This window comes from Triturus cristatus, chromosome 4_1 (assembly GCF_964204655.1).
Source record: "Triturus cristatus chromosome 4_1, aTriCri1.1, whole genome shotgun sequence".
Classification (NCBI taxonomy): domain Eukaryota; kingdom Metazoa; phylum Chordata; class Amphibia; order Caudata; family Salamandridae; genus Triturus; species Triturus cristatus.
Window position 1 is genome coordinate 401009016 of NC_140585.1, and position 23986 is coordinate 401033001.

The window sequence follows — 23986 nt, forward strand, 5'->3', positions numbered from 1 at the left end:
CTGCATTGGAACTTGGGTTGGTTGAGGGACTGTGCAATGGGGTGGTGCTCTTTCTAGGGATATGTATACAAGGTCCGTTTCAATGTCCTACTGTTTTCACTGTTTTACAAAACAATAAAATTCTTTTAAAAAAAAAAAAATCCGGTAAGATTGTGGCTTTTCAAATGTATTTGTTGAAAAGGGAGTCTCCGTGGACTCGCGGGAGATCTCCGGCGTGAACCGTCTCCATAGCAACCCCGCGCGGCCTCCCTCATTTTCGGGTGAGGTCGCAGAGTTGCTACGGAGACGGGAGTAGCAGCGCACTGCTTAGAACGGATCGGCGTTTGAACGACGCCGGTCCGCGTGCATAAGCAGCAGTGTGAGGCTCAGCACTGGATCGGCGTTTGAAAGACGCCGGTCCCGTGTGAGAGGAGCTTTCCTCGGCCACGAGGTGTGCGTTTCGAGGCCGTCGGAAAAGCAACGTGCGAAGCGGAAGGAAAAGGGGGAAAGAGCTCCTCACAAATTAAGGCCAGAAGCAGGTTGAGACCCGAAAAGGGGTGCGAGAAAGACCATGAAGGGGCACGAAGCAAGTCACAAGCCCAACCCAGCAAAACAGTCATTAATAAAAAGAAGCAAGCAGACTCAGTGCTGCGCATATGGTGGGAAAGGGGCAAAGGGGAACATTCAGCCAATCGCCAGCCACCCGTAACAGTCAGTAAACATGTCGAAACAAGTACGGATCAAGAGCAGATAAAATAGGTACGTATCTTGTGAGCAGCAGCAACAAAGAAGGGAGATGTCTACGTTCACATGGACTATATACTCTGTTAGAATGTTTTGAAGTTCTAGATCTCTTTATTGTTGCTGCTGTGAGCTGCGCAATAAAGGAGATTTGCATAATGTTGGCCTCCGTGTCATGCCATAAAATCAGTGTTGTTTCCTTGTAGCTACCAAAATGTAATGCAGATCCTTCTTACTATACACAGATGTTCGATGCTGGAGAGATGTTTGGGATCATGCTGGTGGAGGAGATGGCAGAGGAGGATGAAGAGATTGAAGAAACTATGGAGGATGAGAAAAAGAAACCCAACCCTGGAAATGTGCCTTGTTACAAAGTGATTGTAACCAACGAGCATGGGATTCAAGCATCTAACCCCAACTGGTAAATTACTGTTTTGATCCTTGGTGCATCGGAATGTAAAATGTCATTTAGTAATAACCCCCTCACAGTTTTTCAAGAATATTCTACAAGCCTTCACACAATGGTGTGAGACCAACTGAGTTGACCTCTTTTAAACCAATTTTTATCCTATTCAGAAGATTCTTTGCCTACCTAGGGGGCTTCTCTATAGTGCCACATTTGGAGAATATAATGCAAGTCCTTATTACACTTACTCTTTGATTTTTGTCCCTGTTTTCTGTCTGCCTGAACTTACTGCGTACACAGCACAACACCACCAATAACCTTCTATTTGGCGAGCAAGCATGTTTTTTCAGAAAACCTCTGTATTTTTGCTAGCAAGTTTGTGTGTTTAAGTATGATCCTGCAGCTGTATATGTCACAATGCACCAGAAATTGATATAATGTACAACTCGTGAAACTCAATTGTAATTGTAATGAGATTTCTAGAACGCATGGCTGCCCTTGAGCGTCCCAGCGCTAAAAGATGCACCAGAGAGATCAGCCGATTGCGGAGCAGAAGGTTATGGAAACAGCCATGTCTTTAGTAACTTTCAGAAAGGCAGCAGATTGTGTTGGGCCCGAAGGTCAAGCGGGAGGGTGTTCCACAGCTTGGACGCGTGATAGGAAAAGCGCCGGCCTCCGGAGCGAGCTTTCTTTATCCTGGGAATTTGGGTTAGATGGGCGTTCGAAGATCGGAGAGTTCTAGACGTGGTATGCGGGACAACAAGGTCCTTAAGGATTGACGGGGCTTTTCCCTGAAGGATTTTGTGGGTTAGGCACAAGGCCTTGAAATGCACCCTTTGCTCAACGGGCAACCAATGTAATGCTCTAATCGCTGGTTTAGCAGAGCAGCGGATCTTAGTGTTGGTAAGAATCCGAGCAGCAGCGTTTTGCACAACCTGTAGCCTGGCTGTAACTTTCTTAGGCGCGCCGAGATATAGAGCATTACCGTAGTCCAGTCTGGACAAGATGAGACCCTGTAAGAGAAGTTTTCTTGACTGAAAAGGGAGCAGGGGAAGGATCTTGCGGGTGGTACGTAGGAGACCAAGGCAGGTTCCAGCAGTTTTTCTTGCCTGGGTGTTTAGGGTAAGATTGTGATCGAGCCAAATCCCCAAGCTTTTGATTTCGGCTTTGGGGGTTGGGGTCGGGCCCATGCATGGGGGCCACAGAGACTCCGGGTGGAAATGGGACTGGTTGCCCATCACCATTATCTCCGTTTTGTCGCCGTTGAGTTTTAGGTGGGATGAGTTCATCCAGCTGACTATGTCCCCCAGGCAGGAATAGAGATCGATGGTGGGATTATCCTGCCGGCTGAGGGAGACAACCAGCTGGGTGTCATCCGCGTAGGTCAGGAGTTTGATACCATACGGGGTGACAATCCCTTCCAGTGGCGACATATACACGTTGAAGAAGGTCAGGAGTTTGATACCATACGGGGTGACAATCCCTTCCAGTGGCGACATATACACGTTGAAGAGTGTCGGGCTCAATGAGGAGCCCTGAGGCACTCCGCAACGTATAGGAGTCTCCAGGGAGACTGGAGATGAAGTCGCCCTCCGCCACCTGGAAAGAGCGGTTGTGAAGATAGGATTTTAGCCACGACAGGGCCGGCCCCGAGATACCAAGGTCACTGAGCCAAGATACTGTGGTTGACGGTGTCGAATGCCGCGCTGAGGTCCAGAAGGATCACTGCCACTGATCCTCCTGTGTCAGTGATCTTCCTAGCCTCCTCGACAACCGCCACCATCGCTGTTTCCGTACCTTGGCCCGGGCGGAATCCTGTCTGTGACGGTTTTAGCAATTCGTTGATTTCCAGGTAGTTTGATAGTTGGCTGTTGATAAACTTTTCAGCTATCTTGCTAACGCATGGGAGAAGGGAAATTGGCCTGAAGTTGGCAAGATTACTGGGGTCGAGATTGGGTTTTTTGATTAAGGCTTTGACTACCGCCTTCTTCCAGCTTGGCGGAACCAATCCGCTTTCTATAGAGGAATTTATCAGATTCACCATTGGTGCGAGAATGGTAGGAGCAACTTGTTTAAGGTGTCTGACTGGTGCTGGGTCATGCGGGGACCCGCTTTTGAGGGATTGAAGGATGGGCCTTAGGGTTTCCTCACAGATGGGAGAGAACATATCAAGTTCTGTGTTCGGGTTCTGGGTCTGCCATGAGTGGGTAAGTGGGGGGTCATCAGGAAGAAGGGGGGGGAGATGTTGGAGGATGTTTTGTATTTTTTGATCAAAAAACGTGGCTAACTCATTGCAGTGGTTGTCCGAGAAAATTAAATGAGCAGGATGGTTCTGGGGTTTTTAAAAGTTTTTTCATAATTTGGAACGTTTCTCTGGACGAGCAGGATGCCTTACTAATTTTATCATTAAAGAAGGCTGTTTGAGCATTTTTGAGGGCTTTTTTGTAGTTGAGAATAGCCCGTTTATATTCACTTTTGCTGTTGGGATCGAAGTCTTTCCTCCATACTCTTTCCGCTCTCTTGCAGTTTTTCTTTAGGAGGCGGACCTCGTGTGAAAACCACGTGGAGGTGGCTTTTTTCCTGGGTTTTAGATACGTTTTTTTGGGCAGAACGGTATCAAGGGAGTTTTCAATCCAGGACGTGAACTGCGCATCCGCAGAATGAGGGTTACTTTCAAGCTGTGGCCTGGTATGCTCTAGTGCATGTTTCCATTTAACAAGGTCAAGTTTCGGCAGGAGCGAGAGAGTCTGCCCGGTGCTTGGTTGGGAGGAGAGGAGGTCTGGATCCGCCAGCTGAAAGGGATAAGCCGGTGGTCGGTCCAAAATAAGTATATATTTTAAAAAAGATTGTGTGACTGGAAATTCGTCCAATTGAAATATGTAAAACCCAGTATCAAGATTTCTCAGTAAATGCACAAGCCATTAATCTCTTTAGATTTTGGCCCTAAATGTGACATCAGGGTGCAGAGTTCCCCCTCACAGATTTGCATTAGTAAGTGTTTATTTAGTAGCTGCGAATAGCTTTATTTTTATTCATTTTATAAGGCACATTGTTACCTATATATTCTTTATGGTGCTAGAAAGCAACAAATAGTTCCGCAGATACAATAGCACTATACTGAAATAGGCCTTAACAATAAATGAGGACAAACAAGGGTAAGGTACAAATATTTTGTTGTTGTTTACAGCTAATTAAAACCATAGCAATTACTCTCAATGTATTGCAGTGAAAAAAACTGTGAAGGCTCGAATTAAAAAGTTCATCTAATGGCATGAGTTGCAATTGTGAATCCACGGTTTCGTGGACTGATAATCCCCCACCACCCATATTAGTCCATACACACATTATAAGAGAGGTCAAGGCAAGCAGAAATTAACTAGTCCATGAAAAGTTTAGCAATCCATGTAAAGAATCACACTTTTCAATACATGTGTTCAAGGAACAATCATTGTTCCTTAGCATGTACATAAGGTAACAGTTAAATCTGTCTGGATAAATGCATGATATGCTTGATATTTGAAAATTCCTGAAATCACAGAATCAACAAAACATTCACAGCTAAATTTAATATGTAATAGAACAGCCGCTGTTGAGCAACAATTAAAATAAGCTCGATAAAGTGCATTGTAATTTGAATATTTGAGCCATTCTTGACATTACAGTATGGGTGTAACAATCCCAATTTTGGACTGACATTTAAAAGCACCGCCGCCATACGTCATCCTGTGCCGAAGGTGCCTCAATTACTAGGAATCTACTCTACCTTCAGTAGCAGGTTTTTGCTGACTCCGTAGAACACATTTCACTTTTTAAAACTATTCTAAAACAGTCATGCAATCCGAGCATTCATTAAACCAATTGAAAGTGCCTGGTACGTTGTCCTTTATATGTTAGAACAGCTAACCAACTCTTGAAAGACTAGCAAACAATAAGTTGTAACAGAGAAGTAAGTAGCTTTCGCCAGCTCATTTCCTTAGGAAAATAGTTCCAAAGAGTAGGAACCAGGCAGCAGAAGGAACACCTGTAAGTACTCTTCTGATGAGGAGGCCTGCCAGTAGGCACACATTTCAAGAGACTAATGGTGGGCTCGAGTGTAGGGCTTTAACAACTTAGAGTGGTTTTGGTACACAGTTGTAAAAAAATACTCTGAGCACTGCAGAGGACTTTTAACTCTACTCTCTGCTCCGCTATCAGTGTGTTCAAGACTTTCCTGACCTTTGAAATAAGGTCACAATTTCAGGGAATATGCACCATATTGAAGCATGTTTAAAAGATACGCAGCATACCCAAGAAAAGGCTGGTAACACTAATTGATCCTAGGTAAAATGCAAGCTGTGATGGCTGAACTATACACCTCTTCTGGAGAAACAGTTTTTTTGTAACTTGTAAAACCTGAGACAACCACTGCTTTGTCCTGAAATTTTAAATTGCCCTCAAGATCGATGATCACAGGGTGTCACTAGTAAGGTGGGAAGGTGATACATGCCAGCCAAATAGTGTTCGATCGCTTCAGGGTATCATTCAGATGTAAGACTGTGCTGAGGCTTCCCATGTAAAGTGTCTGCTTTGTTTCCTCTGTCTTCCCATCAAAAACAAACAAAATCAAAAGGCTGGAGACCAATGCCATGCCTACTGACTTGATCAGTGCTTATTGACACACTGGCTAGTTTGCTCATAGGTCTTCATGATTTGTTTCTAAAAGAGATATCCAGGCCAAAATTGCATCCTTTATCTCGCACATTTTGGGGATTCTGGGGAACCCAGCACATCTGCATTCCACTGAAGGGATTGAAAACTTAGACATATTATAGCAACAATGTTTTATTTTATTTTAATTGTATGGCATCAACCAAATGTTTGATGTGCTAAGTTTCTTAGCTTTCTGGAATAGAAAGGTGTGGAAAAAACAGTTTTGCCCTTTTTAAAAGATTTTTTTTATGTTTGTGTGCTTTTGACCAACTTGCAGTTCATGAGTGATCTTTGAAAGCTGGACATAACTGTAAATTAACACTGTTCGGTATTCAGAAAGGGGTCATTTGTATAGCTCGTCCATGGGTTTCCCCCAAAAAAGAATTACTGATGTAAAAAAAAACTAATGTAGCGGAGTATGAAAAACAGGAATAGGTGGCAATGTTTTCACCTGTTTTTTTTTCTGCTTTTCAGATAGTAGGGATACATTTTGTTTGATTGTCCAAAAACATGATACCCACCACCATCAACCAAGCTGTAGTTGATAACAATTTTTCATTGTGTATCAACCATGCATCAATTTATTTTCAGGTAAAATCTTATGAATTGAGAAAAGGGGTGAAGGAAAGCATTTATTTTCAAAATGTGTCTCAAACTGAGGTTGGAGAACTGATTAGTACAACTGATTAAGGTTTTACCCATTTTATCAGAGAGTGTTTTGCAAAATCGCTTTTCTTAAGCACTGTGTTGTATCTTTCATTCTGTATCCTTAGTTGGTTTATTCTCTCACCCCGTCCCTTTTGGAACATCCATAGAATGTTCACAGGATTCTAACCTGCACTCCTTGTGCCAACGGTCATTGTGATCGACGTTGGCCCTTTTGTGGTTATGGATGTCAGTTGCTGATACATGTCGCATAAACATTTCTTCGTAACAGCGTTTTTTCTTCATTTCACTGGCGACGAGTGTCTGGCGGAGGACGACGTATTGACATCCCCTCCGTGAGTTACCACAAGTTACGGAATACAGGATTCATACGGAGAAAATTATCTGTGACGAGGTACGGATAAATGGTAATGTACTGATAGTGACAAGAGGGTGCTGTGAGGTCATCGCTGGGTGGAAAGTTATACATCCAGCCAAGATTACAAGAAACATTTCTGTGCTGAACGGCAGAGTTTCCTACCTTATCGTTGCCGAATATCTCGCCATTTCAAGGGTGTGCACTTCGGACAGGCATCAGGTCGATTGTTGTTCCAGGGAAGTGAAGGAGCTCTGCAGTCCATTCTTGGAGGTGCGTGAAGGGACGATCGTTTCCAGAGCGGAGCGTTTCCGAGGCATATGCGCAGGGAATGTGAGGAGAAGTTTTCTGGAGCGTTTTCTGGGCACTTGCGCGAAGAAGCTGAAGGAAACCGTGACGGAACGATTATATCTAGTTCGGAGTGTCTGTTCAACGCATCAGCACGGGGAATGTGAGGAGAAGTTTCACAGAGTGTTTATTCTACGCACATGCGCGCGGAGAATCCGAAGGAAAGTTTACCGGCTCTCATGCTGTTCCGGTTTGGGGCGACAGTGTAAATATAGTTATCTTCCCGAATTGCAGTGGTGTGGAGCTATTGACGAAAATACTGACTGAGGAGAGCGCAGTAAAGAACTGTGTAAGGAGTTGATGTGCAGCACTGCATTTTTTCAAATTCAGCAGTAAGTCAATAGACTCTTTCAAGTGTACAGCTATTTTTAGCACAAGAACATAGACTGCCTCTGTGTAACGGAACTCAAGACTGTTTTCTACACGTTATGTGAGGAGTCTTAAAGTGGAAGTGCTAACTTTTGTGCTCCAGTGAAGATCGTAAGATAACACATGTAATCTTGTTATTCAAAGACTTACATAATGGTGATTCCAGCACTCCGTGTAAAATTATTTTGGGAGATATATTCAGTTCATGAAGTTGTAGAATTTTAGCTATTATCAAACAGTGTTAATAAGTGGAAGTATAGAAAATTAGTGTTTTCTGTGCGCAAGATTTATGAAATACGGTGTTATTGTTTAAGTGCGTATTGGTAGCAGTGATTCTATTATACTTTATTTGTGACAAGATTTTGAATATTGTTGGTAAAAGTATTATTTTTAGAGTATGGCAGCGCATGTATGATTCTACCCACACCATTCCTGTCCGAGGCAGGGGAACCACTAGTACCATGGAAAGATTGGAGGAAAACATTTGAATCTTACCTTATTGCCATTGGTGCTAGTGGTTTCTCAGCGATTAGGAGACAACATATTTTATTACACAATTTGGGTACGGAAGGAAGGAAAATATTTGACAGCCTTCCAGATTTGGAAGAAGAAGAAGCCGGAGGAGAAGGAGGAGATGTGTATGATTATAGTATAAGGAAATTAGAACTCCAATTTGCGGATAAAATCAATGTTGTACTAGAAAGACATACATTTTTTGGAAGAGTTCAAGGTAAAAATGAAAAGGTGGGAAATTACATAGCCAGTCTAAGGGGACTTGCAATTACATGTTAATTTAATGAGCTCACGGAGTCCCTGATATGTGATCAATTAGTACGTTGTACCAAGAACAAAAAGATCCAAGGGAAATCGTTAGTCGGAAATCCAGATTTAAAAACTGCAAAGGACATTGCTAAAAGTGTGGAACACACTGCAGAATGTATGAAAGAAATGAATACTACAGGAGATAATAGTGTAAATGAAGTAAGCGAAGAATTAAAGAATGTGTGTGCCGTCAAAAGCACAAAGAGAGAAATGACAAAAGAGTTCAACAGGGAGAGAATGTTTACATAGAACAGACTAAGATGTTTCAGATGTGGTAGTAGTGGGAATTTAGCTGACCATGTTAACTGTCTAGCGAGAACAGCCACGTGCAGGAATTGCAATTGTAAGTGTCATTTTGCACGTGCTTGCAAGGATATGTCATGTAAAACTGTGAATGCAATAGAGACCAAAGAAAACTACAAAAGCAAATATGTGTTGCAAGTAGATGTAAAAGAAAATTGCAATGTATACAAATTTGACTTACCTAAATGTGAAATTGGGTTGGATGGGCACAAACTAGAAATGTATGCTGACTCATGTTCACCATTTACGTTTATAAATAGTGAGACTTAACCATACTAATTTCAAGAAATTCCGGTGATGCTTGTAGAGAGAACTGTATGTGGAATGGAAGTTTTTTAAGAGTTGCCAGAAGTTTTCACAGACAAACTTGGGTGTTTAAAGGAGTTTCAGCACACAATTAAGTTGAAGGATGGAGACAAACCTATAGCTCATAAATGTAGAAACATTCCCTTAATGATGAAAGAACCTTTGAAGAAGGAATTGGACAAATATTAAACCAGGGAGTTATAGAACCAGTGGAGTGTGCGGAATGGGTTGCACCCATTGTTATTACTTCCAAGGCTAATACAAATAACATTCGGTTATGTATTGATGTGAGAGAGTTAAACAGTAACATATGGATCGACAGGCATCCCCTGCCTAACATAAATGACATGCTTAACCAAATTTGTGGGGCAGAGTTTTTCACGGTGATAGATTTATCCTCAGCATACCACCAGGTAAAACTTCATCCTTCGAGTAAAGCTTTAACCACCTTTATCATGCTGTTTGGAGCTTTCAGATTCTGCAGGATGCCCTTTGGGTTAGCCTCAGCTGCGGCGGTCTTCCAGAGAGCTATGCAGAATATCTTGGCAGTGATGGAACATGTATTGTGCTTCCAGGATGATCTGTTAGTTTATGGAAATGAGCACAATGCTAAATTATGCATGGTTTTGGGTAGGTTGAGAGATGCGGGACTTACGCTAAGGAAAGAAAAATGTCAAATAGGGGTCCGTTCTGTCACTTATTTAGGGCATGTTATCTCTAAAGCTGGAATCAAGCCTAAAGTAAATCTAGTAGATGCTATCAAGTTAGCTCCTATACCAAGCAACAAGGAAGAGGTTGTTTTTCCTTGGATTGTCAGAGTACTATTCCAAGTTTATAAAAAGAATTGCTGACATTACCCATCCTTTGAGAAACTTACTGAGAAAAGGTATTAAATTTGAGTTGGATGAACAGTTTTCAGAAGCATTTGGAAAGCTAAAGCACCACATAGTCAATGCACCATCTTTGGGGTGTTTTGATACCAACAAGCGCACTATAATTACAACGGATGCTAGCAAGAAAGGTATTGGGGCCACCCTCAGAAGGGGAAGAAAGGGTTGTGGCTTTCGCTTCTAGAGCCTTGACGGAAGCTGAATCCCGCTATTCAGTTGTAGAAAGAGAGGCGCTTGCGTGCTATTGGGCAGTGTTGCATTTTCGGACATTTATTTGGGGCATACCTTTCACTATAAGGACATACAGGGGTGTGGAATTTAATACAATATCTACTTGTCCATGGGGCAGGTTGCTTCATAAATCTTCTTGTCCTGTAACAAAATCCACTTGTCCCTTTTGTGCCATGTAATGCTGCGACAAATTGCTGCAGCAATCTCATTATATAAGAGTTCTGATATAGCCTCTCTAATTACGCCAGGGCTCGTACCATAGTAGGGGTGAATACTAGCAATTCCCTTATGTTGCTACGTTTCTGCAGGTCTGCATACTGGAGCTGAAGGTAGTGGTAAGCAATAGTTCAAGGGTTGGAATGCCCTTTTGAGTCTGTGCAAACCTACTAATTTACGTGTTTTAAGGGTTGGCACCAACTATTTTCTAATCTCTTCCCGTACTGAAAAAGGTTGTAAATTTACTCCTGACAGTGGCAGACGTAAAACGTCTTCCAGGGCTGGGAAAAAAGTGGTTGGAGGAAAAGTGAACTTAAAACATTCAGATTGTCACACTAGCAAATCTACACATGCACATTTGCACATGCTAAAATGCAGTTCACAAATATTTTCTAGGAGTACTATTCTTGGCCTACTTCTGTAAATTCTTATGAATTCACGGAAACTGTATATATACACTTAATGCAAGGATATATACCATGGATGCACTTTTGAGACTTTCTTTAATAATTGGGCCTCTAATTAGGCCTGGCGTTAACCATGACCTTTTGTGTTTAATACAATTCTGTCTCTCTCTTTTTTTTTTTTCTCTCGGTCGATCAGCTAGCTTCACAGTAAGTAACAGTATTCTGCTCTTTTACAAGGAGCATATTGGCATACAAAGTTATTTGGTTCAGTGCCTGGAACTGTTGTGGCAATGTGTGCTTTTTGAGACCCAAAAAATGGTTTGCTTTTGCCTATGCTTGTTGGAATGGTGAGGGCCCAGCAGCTCCCACACCGATAGGTTTTACAAAAACCATGCCTAAACAAGTCACACATTGTCAAAACCAAAAAGCTGACCACCAATTTCAGACCTACTGGCTTTGCCAGTGCTTGTTTATTTTTGTTTCCCATAATCGTATTTAAACTGGTTGCACTGATTTATCATTATGAATATTTTTGGGGAATACAAGTATACATCAACATGTTACTAAATGATGCTGCAAAGATATGGTATCTAAAACCTTATAGTAGTTTAGCAAAATGTTTTTTTTCTACTTGCATTTTTTTGTGAACATTTTATTTTGAAAGCAAAGAATCATCACTCTTGCTTTCAAGCTTCGGCAAATATTTGCATATAATCAGAGAGCATTCTGGGAGCATTATACATAGCCTCATATTACTAAACTTTGAAACCGTGTGTACACATTTATACTGGAACCACCGTCCGTAGTGCAGGCCGAGCTTACAACATTTACTTTTAGTGATAACCCTAATAATAAAGGTTTTGCATTAATGAACCATAAATACAAGTTTGAACAGCATTTAACACATGAACACAAATATTACCTGAACTGCAGACATTGCCCTTTCCTGATCCATAGTGTAATAATGTAAACTGGCAGTCAAAGGGTTTGTGCTGTAGGGGATTGGGCCTACTTGTCCAAAGGACAGAATACACATGAAAACTTGTTGCCCTTGACCTCAAACAATATGTCCCGGGCGTCGGGCTATAGGAATTCCACATCCCTGCGGTCACCATAAACATTTAGTAAGCACATTCTCCTCAAAGACCATAGAAAGAACTACACCAATAATATCTAAATGGTTCCTAGGTCTAGAGGGGTACAATTGTAAAGTGGTATACATACCTGGACAATTTAATCAGGCAGCTGATTGTTTGTCTAGATTACCCCTGGAAAATCATGAACCAGAAAGCCATTTTACTGATGAAGTAGTAGTGGCGAATGTATCTGAAGGGTTAAGCAAACAGGAGTGGGAGGAGGCTTTGTCCAATGATGGTTTATTCCCCAGAGTGAGACAACTTCTAATGGAAGGATGGCCTACTAAGTCCTCTGATTCAAAGAACGGTGAGGATGTGTTTTGGGAAGTCAGAAATTAACTACATTTTTGTGAGCAGAACTTATTCAGGGGGAGTAAAATAGTACCTCCCGAGAGCTTGAGAGAAAAAATTGTAAGTTTAGCCCACGAAGGCCATTTAGGATGCAGCATAACTAAGAGCAAGATTTGCCTACATTATTGGTGGCCAACCATGGACACTATGGTAGAAAGAAAAGTGAGACAGTGTGTGCCATGTGCGGTGAGTGACGAGTAAAATTGTGAGTAAGGGCAAAATTTCAGCGGTAGAAGTCCCACCTGCCCCTTGGAACAAGGTAGCTATGGATATTATTGGACCTTTAAATGTAAACGGACTAAGTGGAAGGTTCATACTTGCGTTGGTGGATTACCATTCAAAATGGATTATCATTAAGGTTGTAGATAATATCACCACCAACAGTGTATGTAATTCTTTTCCTTCAAGAAGTCTTCCGTACTGAAGGTGTACCACAAACCTTATTTACGGACAATGGTGTCCAATTTACCTCCACACTAATGAAAGAGTTTTTACACCAATTCTCTGTTGAACATCAACCAACGGCCTTGTATTGTCCAAGGGCAAATGGGTTGGTAGAACGCATCAAATGCATGATTAAGGACTGCATTCAACTTAATGCATGCAGTGGGTGCAACGTTGAAAAAGCACTTGATGAGATGATCTGGTCCTACCTTGTCACTCCGTCACTGGAGTATCACCATTCAAGCCCCTCAGAGGGAGGGAACCAGGCACCAAGTTAAGCCCCCTGTGGCTTGTCGGTGACAGGAGGGAGGAGGTTAACAGGAACAAGGTCATGGAGAATATACAAACACATCAAAAGAAATATGTGGAGAGGTACAATTGTAGAGTACAAAAACCTACAAGAACATGAGAAGGAGATGTGGTAAGAATAAAACTACCTAGATCTGTAGTGTCAGGAAGTTCGAAGTTCTCAGACAAGAAGGTGGTAAGCAAAGTGTTAAAAAATGTTGTACCGTTGAATGATGGACAATATTGGAGTGTTGACAGGGTTGTCCGAGATAAGTGATGGAATTCATGATAATAATTGTAATTTAGAAAACCAGGCTGACAACAAGATTATCACTCCCAACGCTGGAGAGTGCTTGAGAAATGTTCACCCTAAACCTAGATGGCATAGAGACTATTTTATGTATTAATCTTACTCTTGTTTTTTTCCTCTCCGTTTTTCCCCTGGGGAAGGAGATGTGTTGTATCTTTCATTCTGTATACTTAGTTGGTTTATTCCCTCACCTCGTACCTTTTGGAACATCCATAGAATGTTCACAGGATTCTAACCTGCACTCCTTGTGCAAACGGTCATTGTGATCGACGTTGGCCCATTGTGGTTATGGTTGTCAGTTACTGATACATGTCTAATAAACGTTTCTTCATAACGGTGTTTTTTACGTTTGATCCCAGAAATGGAGGGAAATTCAATAAATAATAAATGTTCTACTATTCTGCGTTCGCAAACTTCTCTTTAAAAATGTTACCCTACTTGTGTGGGTGGGCCTATCACCTGCAACTGGAATGACCCTAAAACGCAAGGTGGAGTAATCAAGATATTTTACATTGAATGTAATTTTACATTGAATGTAATTCTATCTGGAAATTTGGGTAGCTCTGGTATTTGGGCATAGGTTCAGCAGGCACCCAGGAACACCTACCTACCCCAGAAAGCTCTGAAAACTAGACACAGGAGGGCAGTTCAAGGCTCTGTGGTTAGTGTAGATCCATTACTTTTTCCAATCCATAATGCCAACCGTTACTTTTCTTATTTACTTTCCATGATACCCTGGTGCGCTACTGGCCGCCCCAGGGTGGGCAAACTGGAGTGTTTATCCCCCTCTTCCCTACTGGCCAGTTGTGGGAGGTAGTTTAGAAAGGGAAATAAATAAAAACTGAATGTCATGCAGACCTTGCCCATCCTGGTACTGTATTGTAGCTCCCACCCTAAGCACCATGCAGTCTTTCGGCCCCAATTAGAAGATTGGACTGTTCACCTCTTATCTTCCAACCCAAGGGGCAGAAAGCCCACTGGATACCAGAGATAGGTGTCTAAAAATAATGGTGGGGGTACTGGTCGGATTTGAATTGGGGCCTACTCCCATGTAGAATGGCAGGAGGGGTTTACCCTTTCTTTGCGGACCTGTATTCTTGCTTGCTATGGGGATGGCTACAGTATTCAGGCTATAGGCCCAAGAGGGACAGAAAGACTGTTGGGCTCCAGGGGTAGTTGGTGTGGCCTAAAGCCTAATCTGACCTACCCTCATCCCATCTAAGAAAAAAAACCAGAAAACAAACCAGGGCCTGAATTACACATTGGATGCATTGTTCCTGTTTATACCGTGGTGTACCCTTAATTCAGTGCACCCAGCACATACTGGGCCAATGTGCCCGATTACAATCCCCCCCCCCTGCCCCCCCCCCCCCCTCCAAAAAATATGCTGTCCACAACGCCGGCACTAACTCTTGACAGTTCCTGATAGTAGTGAAATAGATGGCCTCGGTTTGAAACAGAGTGAAACAATGGCTTTGTCTTTCACTAGAGACAGTGGCCTTTTGGTGGAAAGTTTTTTTTCCCAGGGCGTTATTAAGGGTCCGCACTGATTGTGCCCCACAACCTCTATGCACTGCACACTCCACGCACATCCCAATAGTTTTTTTTGCCTCTGCTGTTGTCTGTAATACAGCGCAAGGGCAGAGATAAAGTGTTGCCTATTACCATGCAGACATGCTCCCATGCAACTGAGGCAATGTCCCCTCATGACAAGATATTAACCGACATCAGCTTTATTGCAAAAAGGGTCCGCACCAGCATCTGTAGCCCCTGCTACTCATTGGTGGTGCTAGTTCAGTGTGACAGGAGGTGGCATAATTGATGGTGCACTCCTGAGGCCCTTTCTGTAGTATGATACTTGGTGGCTAGTTAGCCCCCAGATTTATTGGTGGTGTCTAGTGTGCTGAAAGCCCACAACCACCTCCCCTACCCCCCCCCCCCAAATCATGTGGGGAGGGGAGAAAGATTTTTGTACTTTAGATTTGGGTGGTAGCACCCAAAACCTAGACAGGCCCCATTCCGTTCATTGCAGAAAACTTCCCTGGTGTCTGGGAGTAAAAGAGAAAAATTTACATTTTAACATAACATTTTATTTCTGTTTTGAGTTGAACACAAAATGTTTCATGAGTCAGTTATCTTTTTACAAGCATTAGATGAACAAGATACAGTAGATGCTTCGTGGCCCTTTGGAAAGTGCATATATGGACCATCTTACTAATTCTGAGCTGAAACAAAGGACACGTTATGAGCCACGCATCTCCCTCAACTTACCTGAAGGTAATGCGTATTAGGCACGTAACAGTGCCGGTCTGTCAATCCTATTTATATTAAATGTGAGTTCTGGTATCCTTTTGCACCAAGTGTATGTGAGTGTTAGTTCTATAGCACAAACCTAGCCTAATGGCAGCGGCATGCTATACAGCGTCAAAGACCAGCATAAAGTCAACGAGTGATAGGAGAGAGAACTGATTTTGTGTAATCCGTAACCAATTTAATGCGGACATAAACTGTAGATTGTATACTGGTGCACTCAGTGGAAGTTGTATATAAAGCACTCTGATGCAATTTGGTCTTTTATCTGCTATTAAAGCTGCAAATAAATAACTAGTTAACAGTCTTATCACTTGAGTGCTGTTGAGTGATCAACCATCTATAGAGCTGCTTGTCTGGCAATATGAATATGAAGGCCATGTCTGTGCACTAACTTTAGGATGAGCGGTATAGATTTCTCCACTCTGATCGCCTCAAATAAATTAAAAATAATTTGCCCACCACCACCACTGGTTGTGTGCATCCTCTCAATTGTTCTGAGTTATTATTTTTGGTTAAAGCTTCATTTATCCACCAAAGGCATTGCTTACATCTTATTTTTGTTTCTTTTATAAGCATTTTCCTCATCGATCATGCCTGGACCTACCGTGTGAAACATGCTCGTCAACAGCTGCTGCAGATTCCTGGGTTGCTTCACCGGATGGCAAACCTCATGGGAATTGAATTCCATGGAGAGGTTCCAGATGAGGGAGTCATTGAGGAAGTACTTAAGGAAATGTGGAAATACAACCAAACCTACAAGCTAGCTCAGGGGGTAAGAATGCATCACCTGATATATTATTTGTCTTTTGAACCGATTGGGAGGGTACCTCAAAACCTATACATGCAAGAATTTGTTATTCTCACTGTGTTAGGCTAATCGCTATTAACCTGGGGACGAGAATGGGGTGTCACCCTGTAGTCCTACATTCTTCAAGAGTAGGCCACTGCCGCACTTGCGGGCTTCTTCCTTCCACCGCTTTATCCTGGGTGTGTGGAACCAGCACATACATGATTTGTTGAATGTTTAGGAACCATATTGGAAACAGTTATTATTTTTAGTTGCCCTTCATATTGGTATCATGTTTGACTTAATGGTGGTTACATATTAGATTGGTGTGTAGTATTGCTTGGGTCTGTGATGAGGAGAATTAGTTTCTATAGGGCAAACCTACGGTCTCAGAATCCTATACTATCCTGTATGGTTGTGATAGGCACATGACCTGTATTCGTTTAGTCTTGTGCTTTCATTTAATTCATTTACTCAATTTTACATCCTCGAGACACTGCCTTTCAATGAGCACATGGGTCTGTTATGTGGTTCTGATTGAGCACTGCATCTTAAAATAGAAATGATTGTGTAGATGTATTCCTAGAATATGTAATGGGCCTTCTCGACTGCTGCTTGCATCTCTCTGGTATTATGCTGGAGTAACTGGCTGCTTTTATGTCTTCCCCAGGCCTTGAATAATTATAACATTGTTACCAGACATGCAGGTCTGGTGCATCTACTCTGCCTATTGTTATGCACTTAACCCATAAACTGGCCTCCAATTGTGTGAACCTCTATGTAGGAACCTGGCTCTTTAAATAGTGTACCAAAATGAGGTGCACTTTGTAGAGTCCAGGTATCCCTTACTAGTGTACAGGGGCTTGCTTTAACAATCCTAAAGTGCTCTATTTGTGGTAGTGTGGTTGAGCAGCCTTAGGTTTATCAGAGGGGAGTGTTAGGTATTCATGTGCACACACAAGCAGTAAATGAGACACACACACTTAAGGAAATCCGACACCAATTTAGAAAAATAACATTGATTTTTAAATTAATTCAGACACCAAGATCTTCGAGATTAGGTAAGTAATTTCAAGTTAGGGATTTTCAGAAACACAGAAAAGGCATCTGTCAGATTTGAGGCATGAACCTCCAACTTGGTAAAGCTATCCTATGTGAGAAACGTACACTGCATAGGGGTACTTGCAATCAAATTGCAGGGTCGTTCTTTTCGACTTAAGTTAAGTAGCGGCCAAGGTCTTTAGAACCATCAGCAATTGTGGTTCACCTTCCCTAGGGGGTCCGGGTGCAAAGGTGTTGGTCGCAAGGATCGCCGCAAATGCTTCTTCTGAAGTCAGTGGGAAAACCTGTACCGAAAAGGCTGCAAATGGGTGCTAAGGGGCGGCAATCGAGGGTGTCTGGAGCAAGGGTGCACAGTCTGTAGGCTCGGACTTGGGCTGTCGGTCTCCGGTGCAAAAGTGTTTTGTCCGGCAGTGTGCATGCATTGGAGTTTCTCACTTTTTAGGTCGACCTAGAGATGGAGACCAAGCAGGACTGCAATGCCACTCTCGACAATGGCCACTCTGGTGCGGATGTCGGGAAACAGCGTTTACAACGCTAGTAATAACACGCGGGTAGATAACGCGTACGTTACATCGTCCGCGTTGTTACCACGCATTGCATTACATCGCAAGTCGTTTCAACGACTTGCGCTAGATGTCGCGCAACACCAGGGAATGTGTTGTATTTTAAATCCAACACATTCTCTGCTGTTGCGCTAACTGGAGTAGGAATAGTAATTTATACTGTTCCTAAGTCCATCGCGCCATCTAGCGCAAGTTGTAAAAACGACTTGCGATGTAAAGCCATGCGTGATAATGCGGACGATGTAACGTCTGCGTTGTAACCTACTGCGGGGTAATAGATGGCGTAGTAACGTCATACATTCGCGGATGTTGCACTGCGGGAGGACGGTCTTGGCAGTGTTGGTGTCCGGGCTGGACACTGTACAAGCCTTGGCTGCTTCAAGTTCTCCGGAACCCCAGGTATTGATGCATGGCAGCTCCTGGGAGTCCTGGTGTCCCGAAACTTGGTAGGGAGACCGATCTGACCTCCTGGAGCACGGAGACCTCCTCCTTGGGTGCTGCTTCCTCAGTGGACCTGGGGGTCAGCAGATCAATGTACCGGGTTGTTGCAGTCAGTTCCTACATGTTGCAGGAAAGTGGACCCTCCACTTCAGGAGAGATGCTGGCAGCCCTCTGAGGCTTTTGGAGGATGCACAACTGCAGGACGAGTCAGGTGCTTACAATTGTCGAGACCGGAATAGGCAGGGAGGTTTGGCGCCAAGTTCACAGTTAGTCCACAGTTCTTGCATTCTTTGGCTCTTCTTTGTCCTTTTTCTTTAGTCAGGCGAACCTGAATTCCTGGTGTTAGAGGCCCACCTAAATAATGAATTTAGGGGCGTTGAGGGAAGTAGCCAATTGGCTACATTCACTTGTGGTCACTACATCCCCTGTTTGACAACCACTTCCTGTGGGGCGTGAGCATAACCCTGTCCCAGAGTTCCTAATTCCACCAAAAACAAGATGGTGGAATCCTTCTTTCGTGGAACACATCAGGTAGCCCACCTTACGGGTGTGACTAACCTAGTGGTGCAACACGCCTACTGCATAACTAATTTCCTAGGCTGTCCTCGTCCCAAATGGCCTCAGGGCTGTGGATGGCATCTCCCGGGGTCGCCTATCAAAGGCGGCAGATGATTTGAAGCCCCTGGCCTTGATATGCTTAATCACTAGCCATCCTGCTGGAGGAAGAGGAGTGAACACCTTCCTCCAGAGCAGGTATTGTTTCTGGCCTTAGAGCGCATGGGCTCTCCCCTGCAGGGAGGTCAGAAACGTGTCTGTGGTGGTAGGCTGGACAGTGGTAGGTCTTTCAGGGGGCACCTCTAAGGAGCCCTCTGGGTGCATGTCATAATACATCTTGTACTGGCAACAGTAAGACAAGGTGTTTGATACCAAACACCATAGGTTTCAGGAAAGCCATCATGGGGAACTCGTAATGACCAGTGTCCAATACATATACTGGCTTCCCTATTCACTTTTAAAATCTAGTAATTGGACTAGATAGCACAGGGGCATATCTGTTTGTACAGATATGCCCTTCCATGCAGTATAATGCACCCAGGTGTAGGGCCGAATGGCCTGCTGTAGGGGTGACTTGCATACATTACATGCAGTGACTTTGGCATGGCACACAGTGAGTGTTTAATCTTTTAGAGAAAGAGCATAGGCACTTTGGCCTGGTTAGGAGGGACTCTATGCACATCAGTCGAAAAACATCAGTACCACTGGCAAAACATGTTGGTGACCATGACAAAAAGGGGCACTTTCCTGCACTATGCAAATCTATTGGTTCACAGTTGCCTTTTTTCTTCATCATAACGTATGAGACCATATTGAAATATGAGTTCAGCATGTCTGCTGTATAAAAACAAAACTTGTTTGATTTAATAGACTAAACCATTGCTCCATGTATAATAAGAACTTAGCCTATATTTAGGGTACACAATGCCACTTGACTTGCATCTTAGTCCGCATATATTATTGTCATCAGGGTGAGGGCAGGAATATTTCTCAGTTCATGTTTTAAAAACTCAATTTTAATAAATATATTACTAAAGCATGATGTGTTAACACTCTATAATTTACAGACAGCACATGTTCCATTAAAATGGCTTCATACTTGCCCACTGACCTACAGTTTTACTGATAACACTAGCGTACAAATGATGTGTCGAAATTGGGTTTAGCAAATACTTTTCATTTGCACAGCACCAAGTAAAGTGTTCTAATTTGTTTTGAACCTATTAACATTTTTGGTTCCATTAAACTCTTAAGGATTACAAAACAACGCTTTGCTAACTGCTGATATATTTTGAAATATTTGCACAATTAATTTACAAGTTATTTAAATAAAGAATGTTACAAAAAAATTGACACTGTGCAGCCTTTCACCGTCCCTGTACCACCACAGTAATTTTACTTTACAAAACCCTCTAACTTTGCCAACCGATAAAGAAAAGTCAACACCAGTCTCCAGGATAAAATAAGGGGCAATTTGTAAACGTTTGACCCCCTGTCTTTGACAGCACCGCAAATGTGACAAAACAATATAAAGATTTAAAGGCGTCTTTATTGCACATTCACTTTTTGAATTGATCGAATACCTGTATTTTGCCAGCTCCTACTCTCTCGCCAGAGTGCACCAGTAAGCCATAGCGATTGAGTATCCTTTTTAGGTCGAGCCCTGAGCCAGCGCGCAATCACTGCTCTGGGGTTGATCTGTGGTAGTTGACTACGTGAGGGAAGCCCTGCCCATCTTTTTCATTAGCTTGTGTCTTTGTCCTTCCTAAATGCTGCCTTCTGATTGGTTGCTGATAGGCTGCTAGTCCCTCCTTATGACGGCTATGTCTGTCATTTGTATCCTTCCATGGCTAATGGCCCCTTTACTGTTTTGCATGGTATGTGTTGTTTAGAAGGAGAGCACTATTTTCTTCCCATGCCTTCTCGCCCCCCCACTCCTGTTTATGCCTTGTCGCCACCCCCGCCCTCCCCTGTTGTTCATGCCTCCCCCGCAGTCCCTGCCTTCTCGCCCGCCTGCCCCCGCCCGCCTGCACTCACATTTGCAATGCAATAGGTCTCGCGTAAATGCGAGTCCTATTCCATTGCAAATGCTTTAGTGCCAATATCGGCAACTGTTGTCACATAACACATAGTAAATACATAAATAAACCACACAACACTTATTGTAAGTGGAGAAATATTGCTGCAGGTTTATTAGCATAACCAATATGCAAACATGGTGGGTTATCCTACGGGCGATCCGATCCCAGGGCAGGCCAACCCCTAGCAGCCTGCCCGTCTGATAAGCCTAAATTACACCATGGCAGTCGCCGATTGGTGCATACCAAATATTGGGAGGGGCCACCCCTCCCATCCGTGGACCACCAGTCCACGTGCTTACTCACGCCCCCCCCCCCGAAAGAGGTGGGCGGAGCGTATGCTGGCAGCCCCCGGTTGCTCAGACCCACAACCGCCCGTAGGACTAACGGGGCGCCGTAGTTCTTCCAGGGGACAACTCTAGACATCCCTGGGTATCCTGGCTTGGCACCACGCTGTGCTGCTGCATGAAGTACCCCTTGGTATCTGCAGACTGTGGATCGCCCTGTAACTCCTCCACAGCCTTGGGAGTGGCCACTGTCACTACCAGGGCCCCAACCAAGGTAGCCTTATTTCCTTACAACCTGCTGCAGCCAAAGCTTCCCCTAGGTCCAGTAGGAAAGGGTCTGTGCCTAAACTAGAGAGGTGCACCCCATATCCCTCCAGGCACCCTGAGGACTCGGCGTGTATAAGACCATGCCAGATGAAGCCAAGACCTCCTTATTGCCGGGCTTCTCCCAAGTCCAGCCTAAACAAGTCTTAACCAATACAGGACCGTAGGCCTGCATGCCTCATCAGGACAGGTGCCCCCATCCTTTCTAAACTCCCCATGGATTTATGACTGAATTAACCTGCTTAAGAATAGGCAGTGGTCCAATGATACCTTTGCCTGGCTGAAGAACAAAACCTATTCCAAGCCACTCCTGCCAGGAGGTGCCAATGCGAGTGTAGTTAAGAGATGACAAGCCCACTCTACCTCCTCTTTCCTCAGTTATCTGAGTCTAGCACTAGTCGGAGTATGCCATCACCTTCCGACAGTCACCACCCATATGTGAAGCCTTGGCCTCCCAAACTTCTGCTAGCATATCAGGGAGCAGACAAGGCAGCGTGACCCAGGGGGGAACCAAAGCGTAAATACCTCTATGTCGAATACCGGGAAAGCCAATAGTTCTCCTGCTACTTTGTAGCCCAAATATGTTTCCCAGGAGTTTCCCAATCATATGGACCAAGTCGCCCCTGTTGGAAGGCCACTTCCACAACCTGCATAGCTGCCAGCCAGTGCTTGAGGGCTGGAGAAGTTGCACGTTACCGTTACTCACATCAATGGTACCTGTTTCGTCGAACTCAAGGACGGGCTACTAAGTGAGCTTACCAGGCTCCGCCCTTGAACCAGAGGTCAGACCCAAGCCCCTCTAAGTTCTGCTGCTTCACCTGCCCGTTAACACGAATAACTGGAGCAACTGAACCACTTATCGCCGTGCTACATGTCATCTTGGACAGGTGCACGGGCACCTGTCCAAGCATCCAAACGCAACCAGAAAGTCGAACCGTACCCAGAACGGTAACCCCCCAACTGGCCTGGAAGCGAGACAGACAATACTACTGCCTCAACAAGGTATGTCCTTTGCCTATTCTGTGTCTGGCTGTAAGAGTTAGACATTGCCAGTCCCAGTCCCGGATGAAAATAGGAGCTCTACAGCTGCTGGTGCTAATGATGGAACACGTGGCCTGATGAAGCAGACTGTATCCCTTGCTACTGTTGTGCACGAACCCACAACCATTGGCCCTCCATGGTACAATACCTTCATGCTAATCATGGTTTCCTGGGAGGATGTTGAAAAGTCTATGTTCAAGAAGTCTAACCGTGTCCTGACAGTAACCCCCAACTGGCTCTGATGCGAGACAAACCATGCCAAGGCGCATAGGTGATTTTAATAACTAATAGCAGGTCTAACAGCGTCAACAGGCATCCTAAGCTTACAATAGGAGTGTTGGAGTAAGGGTATCCAGTGAGAATAAAGACGACAGCCTCCCATCTGACCAATCGTGGCGGGAACCACTCCTGTATATTCTAGTACAAATGGTCCCTGTTGACCTGTCAGTGCCTGATGTACGTGACCTCAGTACATGGTCCCTTTGCATGGCGGCATGCCATTGAGACAAACATCCAATCCCCGATAAGTACCACTACCTGCCTACGCTACAATCTTGCCTGGCATTCCTCCATGCCCGATATACCATGCGATGATTGCTCTACTCCGTCACTTGACCCGACCATACCTCGAAGAGCACAGCGTGAAGAAGCGGCCAGTGACCTGCCCCAAAACTCAACGGAATCATCCTATGAGCCGAATGATGTGCGAGCTCGCCGCCAACCTCTGTCAAAGCCTGCCAACCCCACCAGTATTTGGACCCCTATTGCTCCAAAATTGGGGGGGGGGGGAGAGGGGGCAGGGAGGGGCAGTCCTGTCTGGAGATGTGTGTAATGGAGGATATGTGTCCTATTGTTTGGGTGCAAATAACAGTACCACAAGTACCTGGTGTGTTCAATACTAAGAACAGTACTACCAACTCAATCATCGTCTTAAAACCGTGTGTGACAAACAGGGAGATTAAAGGTAGGCTAACCCCAATGTGACGGAGAAAGACCGACCACGCGGCTGTGCCCCAAAATCCACCATCCCGCATCAAACAGACCCGATGGAAAGACAACAAGAGCCTAACGCTCTACACCCGCGGATAGAGGGACAAGAGGGCGAGGAGGGGGCGGGGACAGCTTATATACCCCTGCCCCCTCCCCCTTCCGCCAGAAGATCCCTTGCCGGACGTCTTCCCTGGCCCAAGCCAGGAACTAGACCGGCTGCCCACAGTGCCTTCATGCGGCACTAAGGCAGACGCTCTTGCAGTTCTAGCTACTTTCTTGCGTGTCACT

General features: G+C 44.1%; 1 protein-coding gene across 1 annotated transcript in view; it reads left to right on the forward strand.

The window, feature by feature from the left end:
- TTLL12 (tubulin tyrosine ligase like 12) overlaps positions 1 to 23986 on the forward strand; it is a 207794-nt gene that overhangs the window by 15705 nt on the left and 168103 nt on the right. Inside the window, exons 2-3 of the mRNA XM_085652473.1 lie at positions 966 to 1141; positions 16144 to 16342. Coding sequence (XP_085508599.1) covers positions 966 to 1141; positions 16144 to 16342 — 375 coding nt within the window. The remainder of the gene's footprint in view (positions 1 to 965; positions 1142 to 16143; positions 16343 to 23986) is intronic.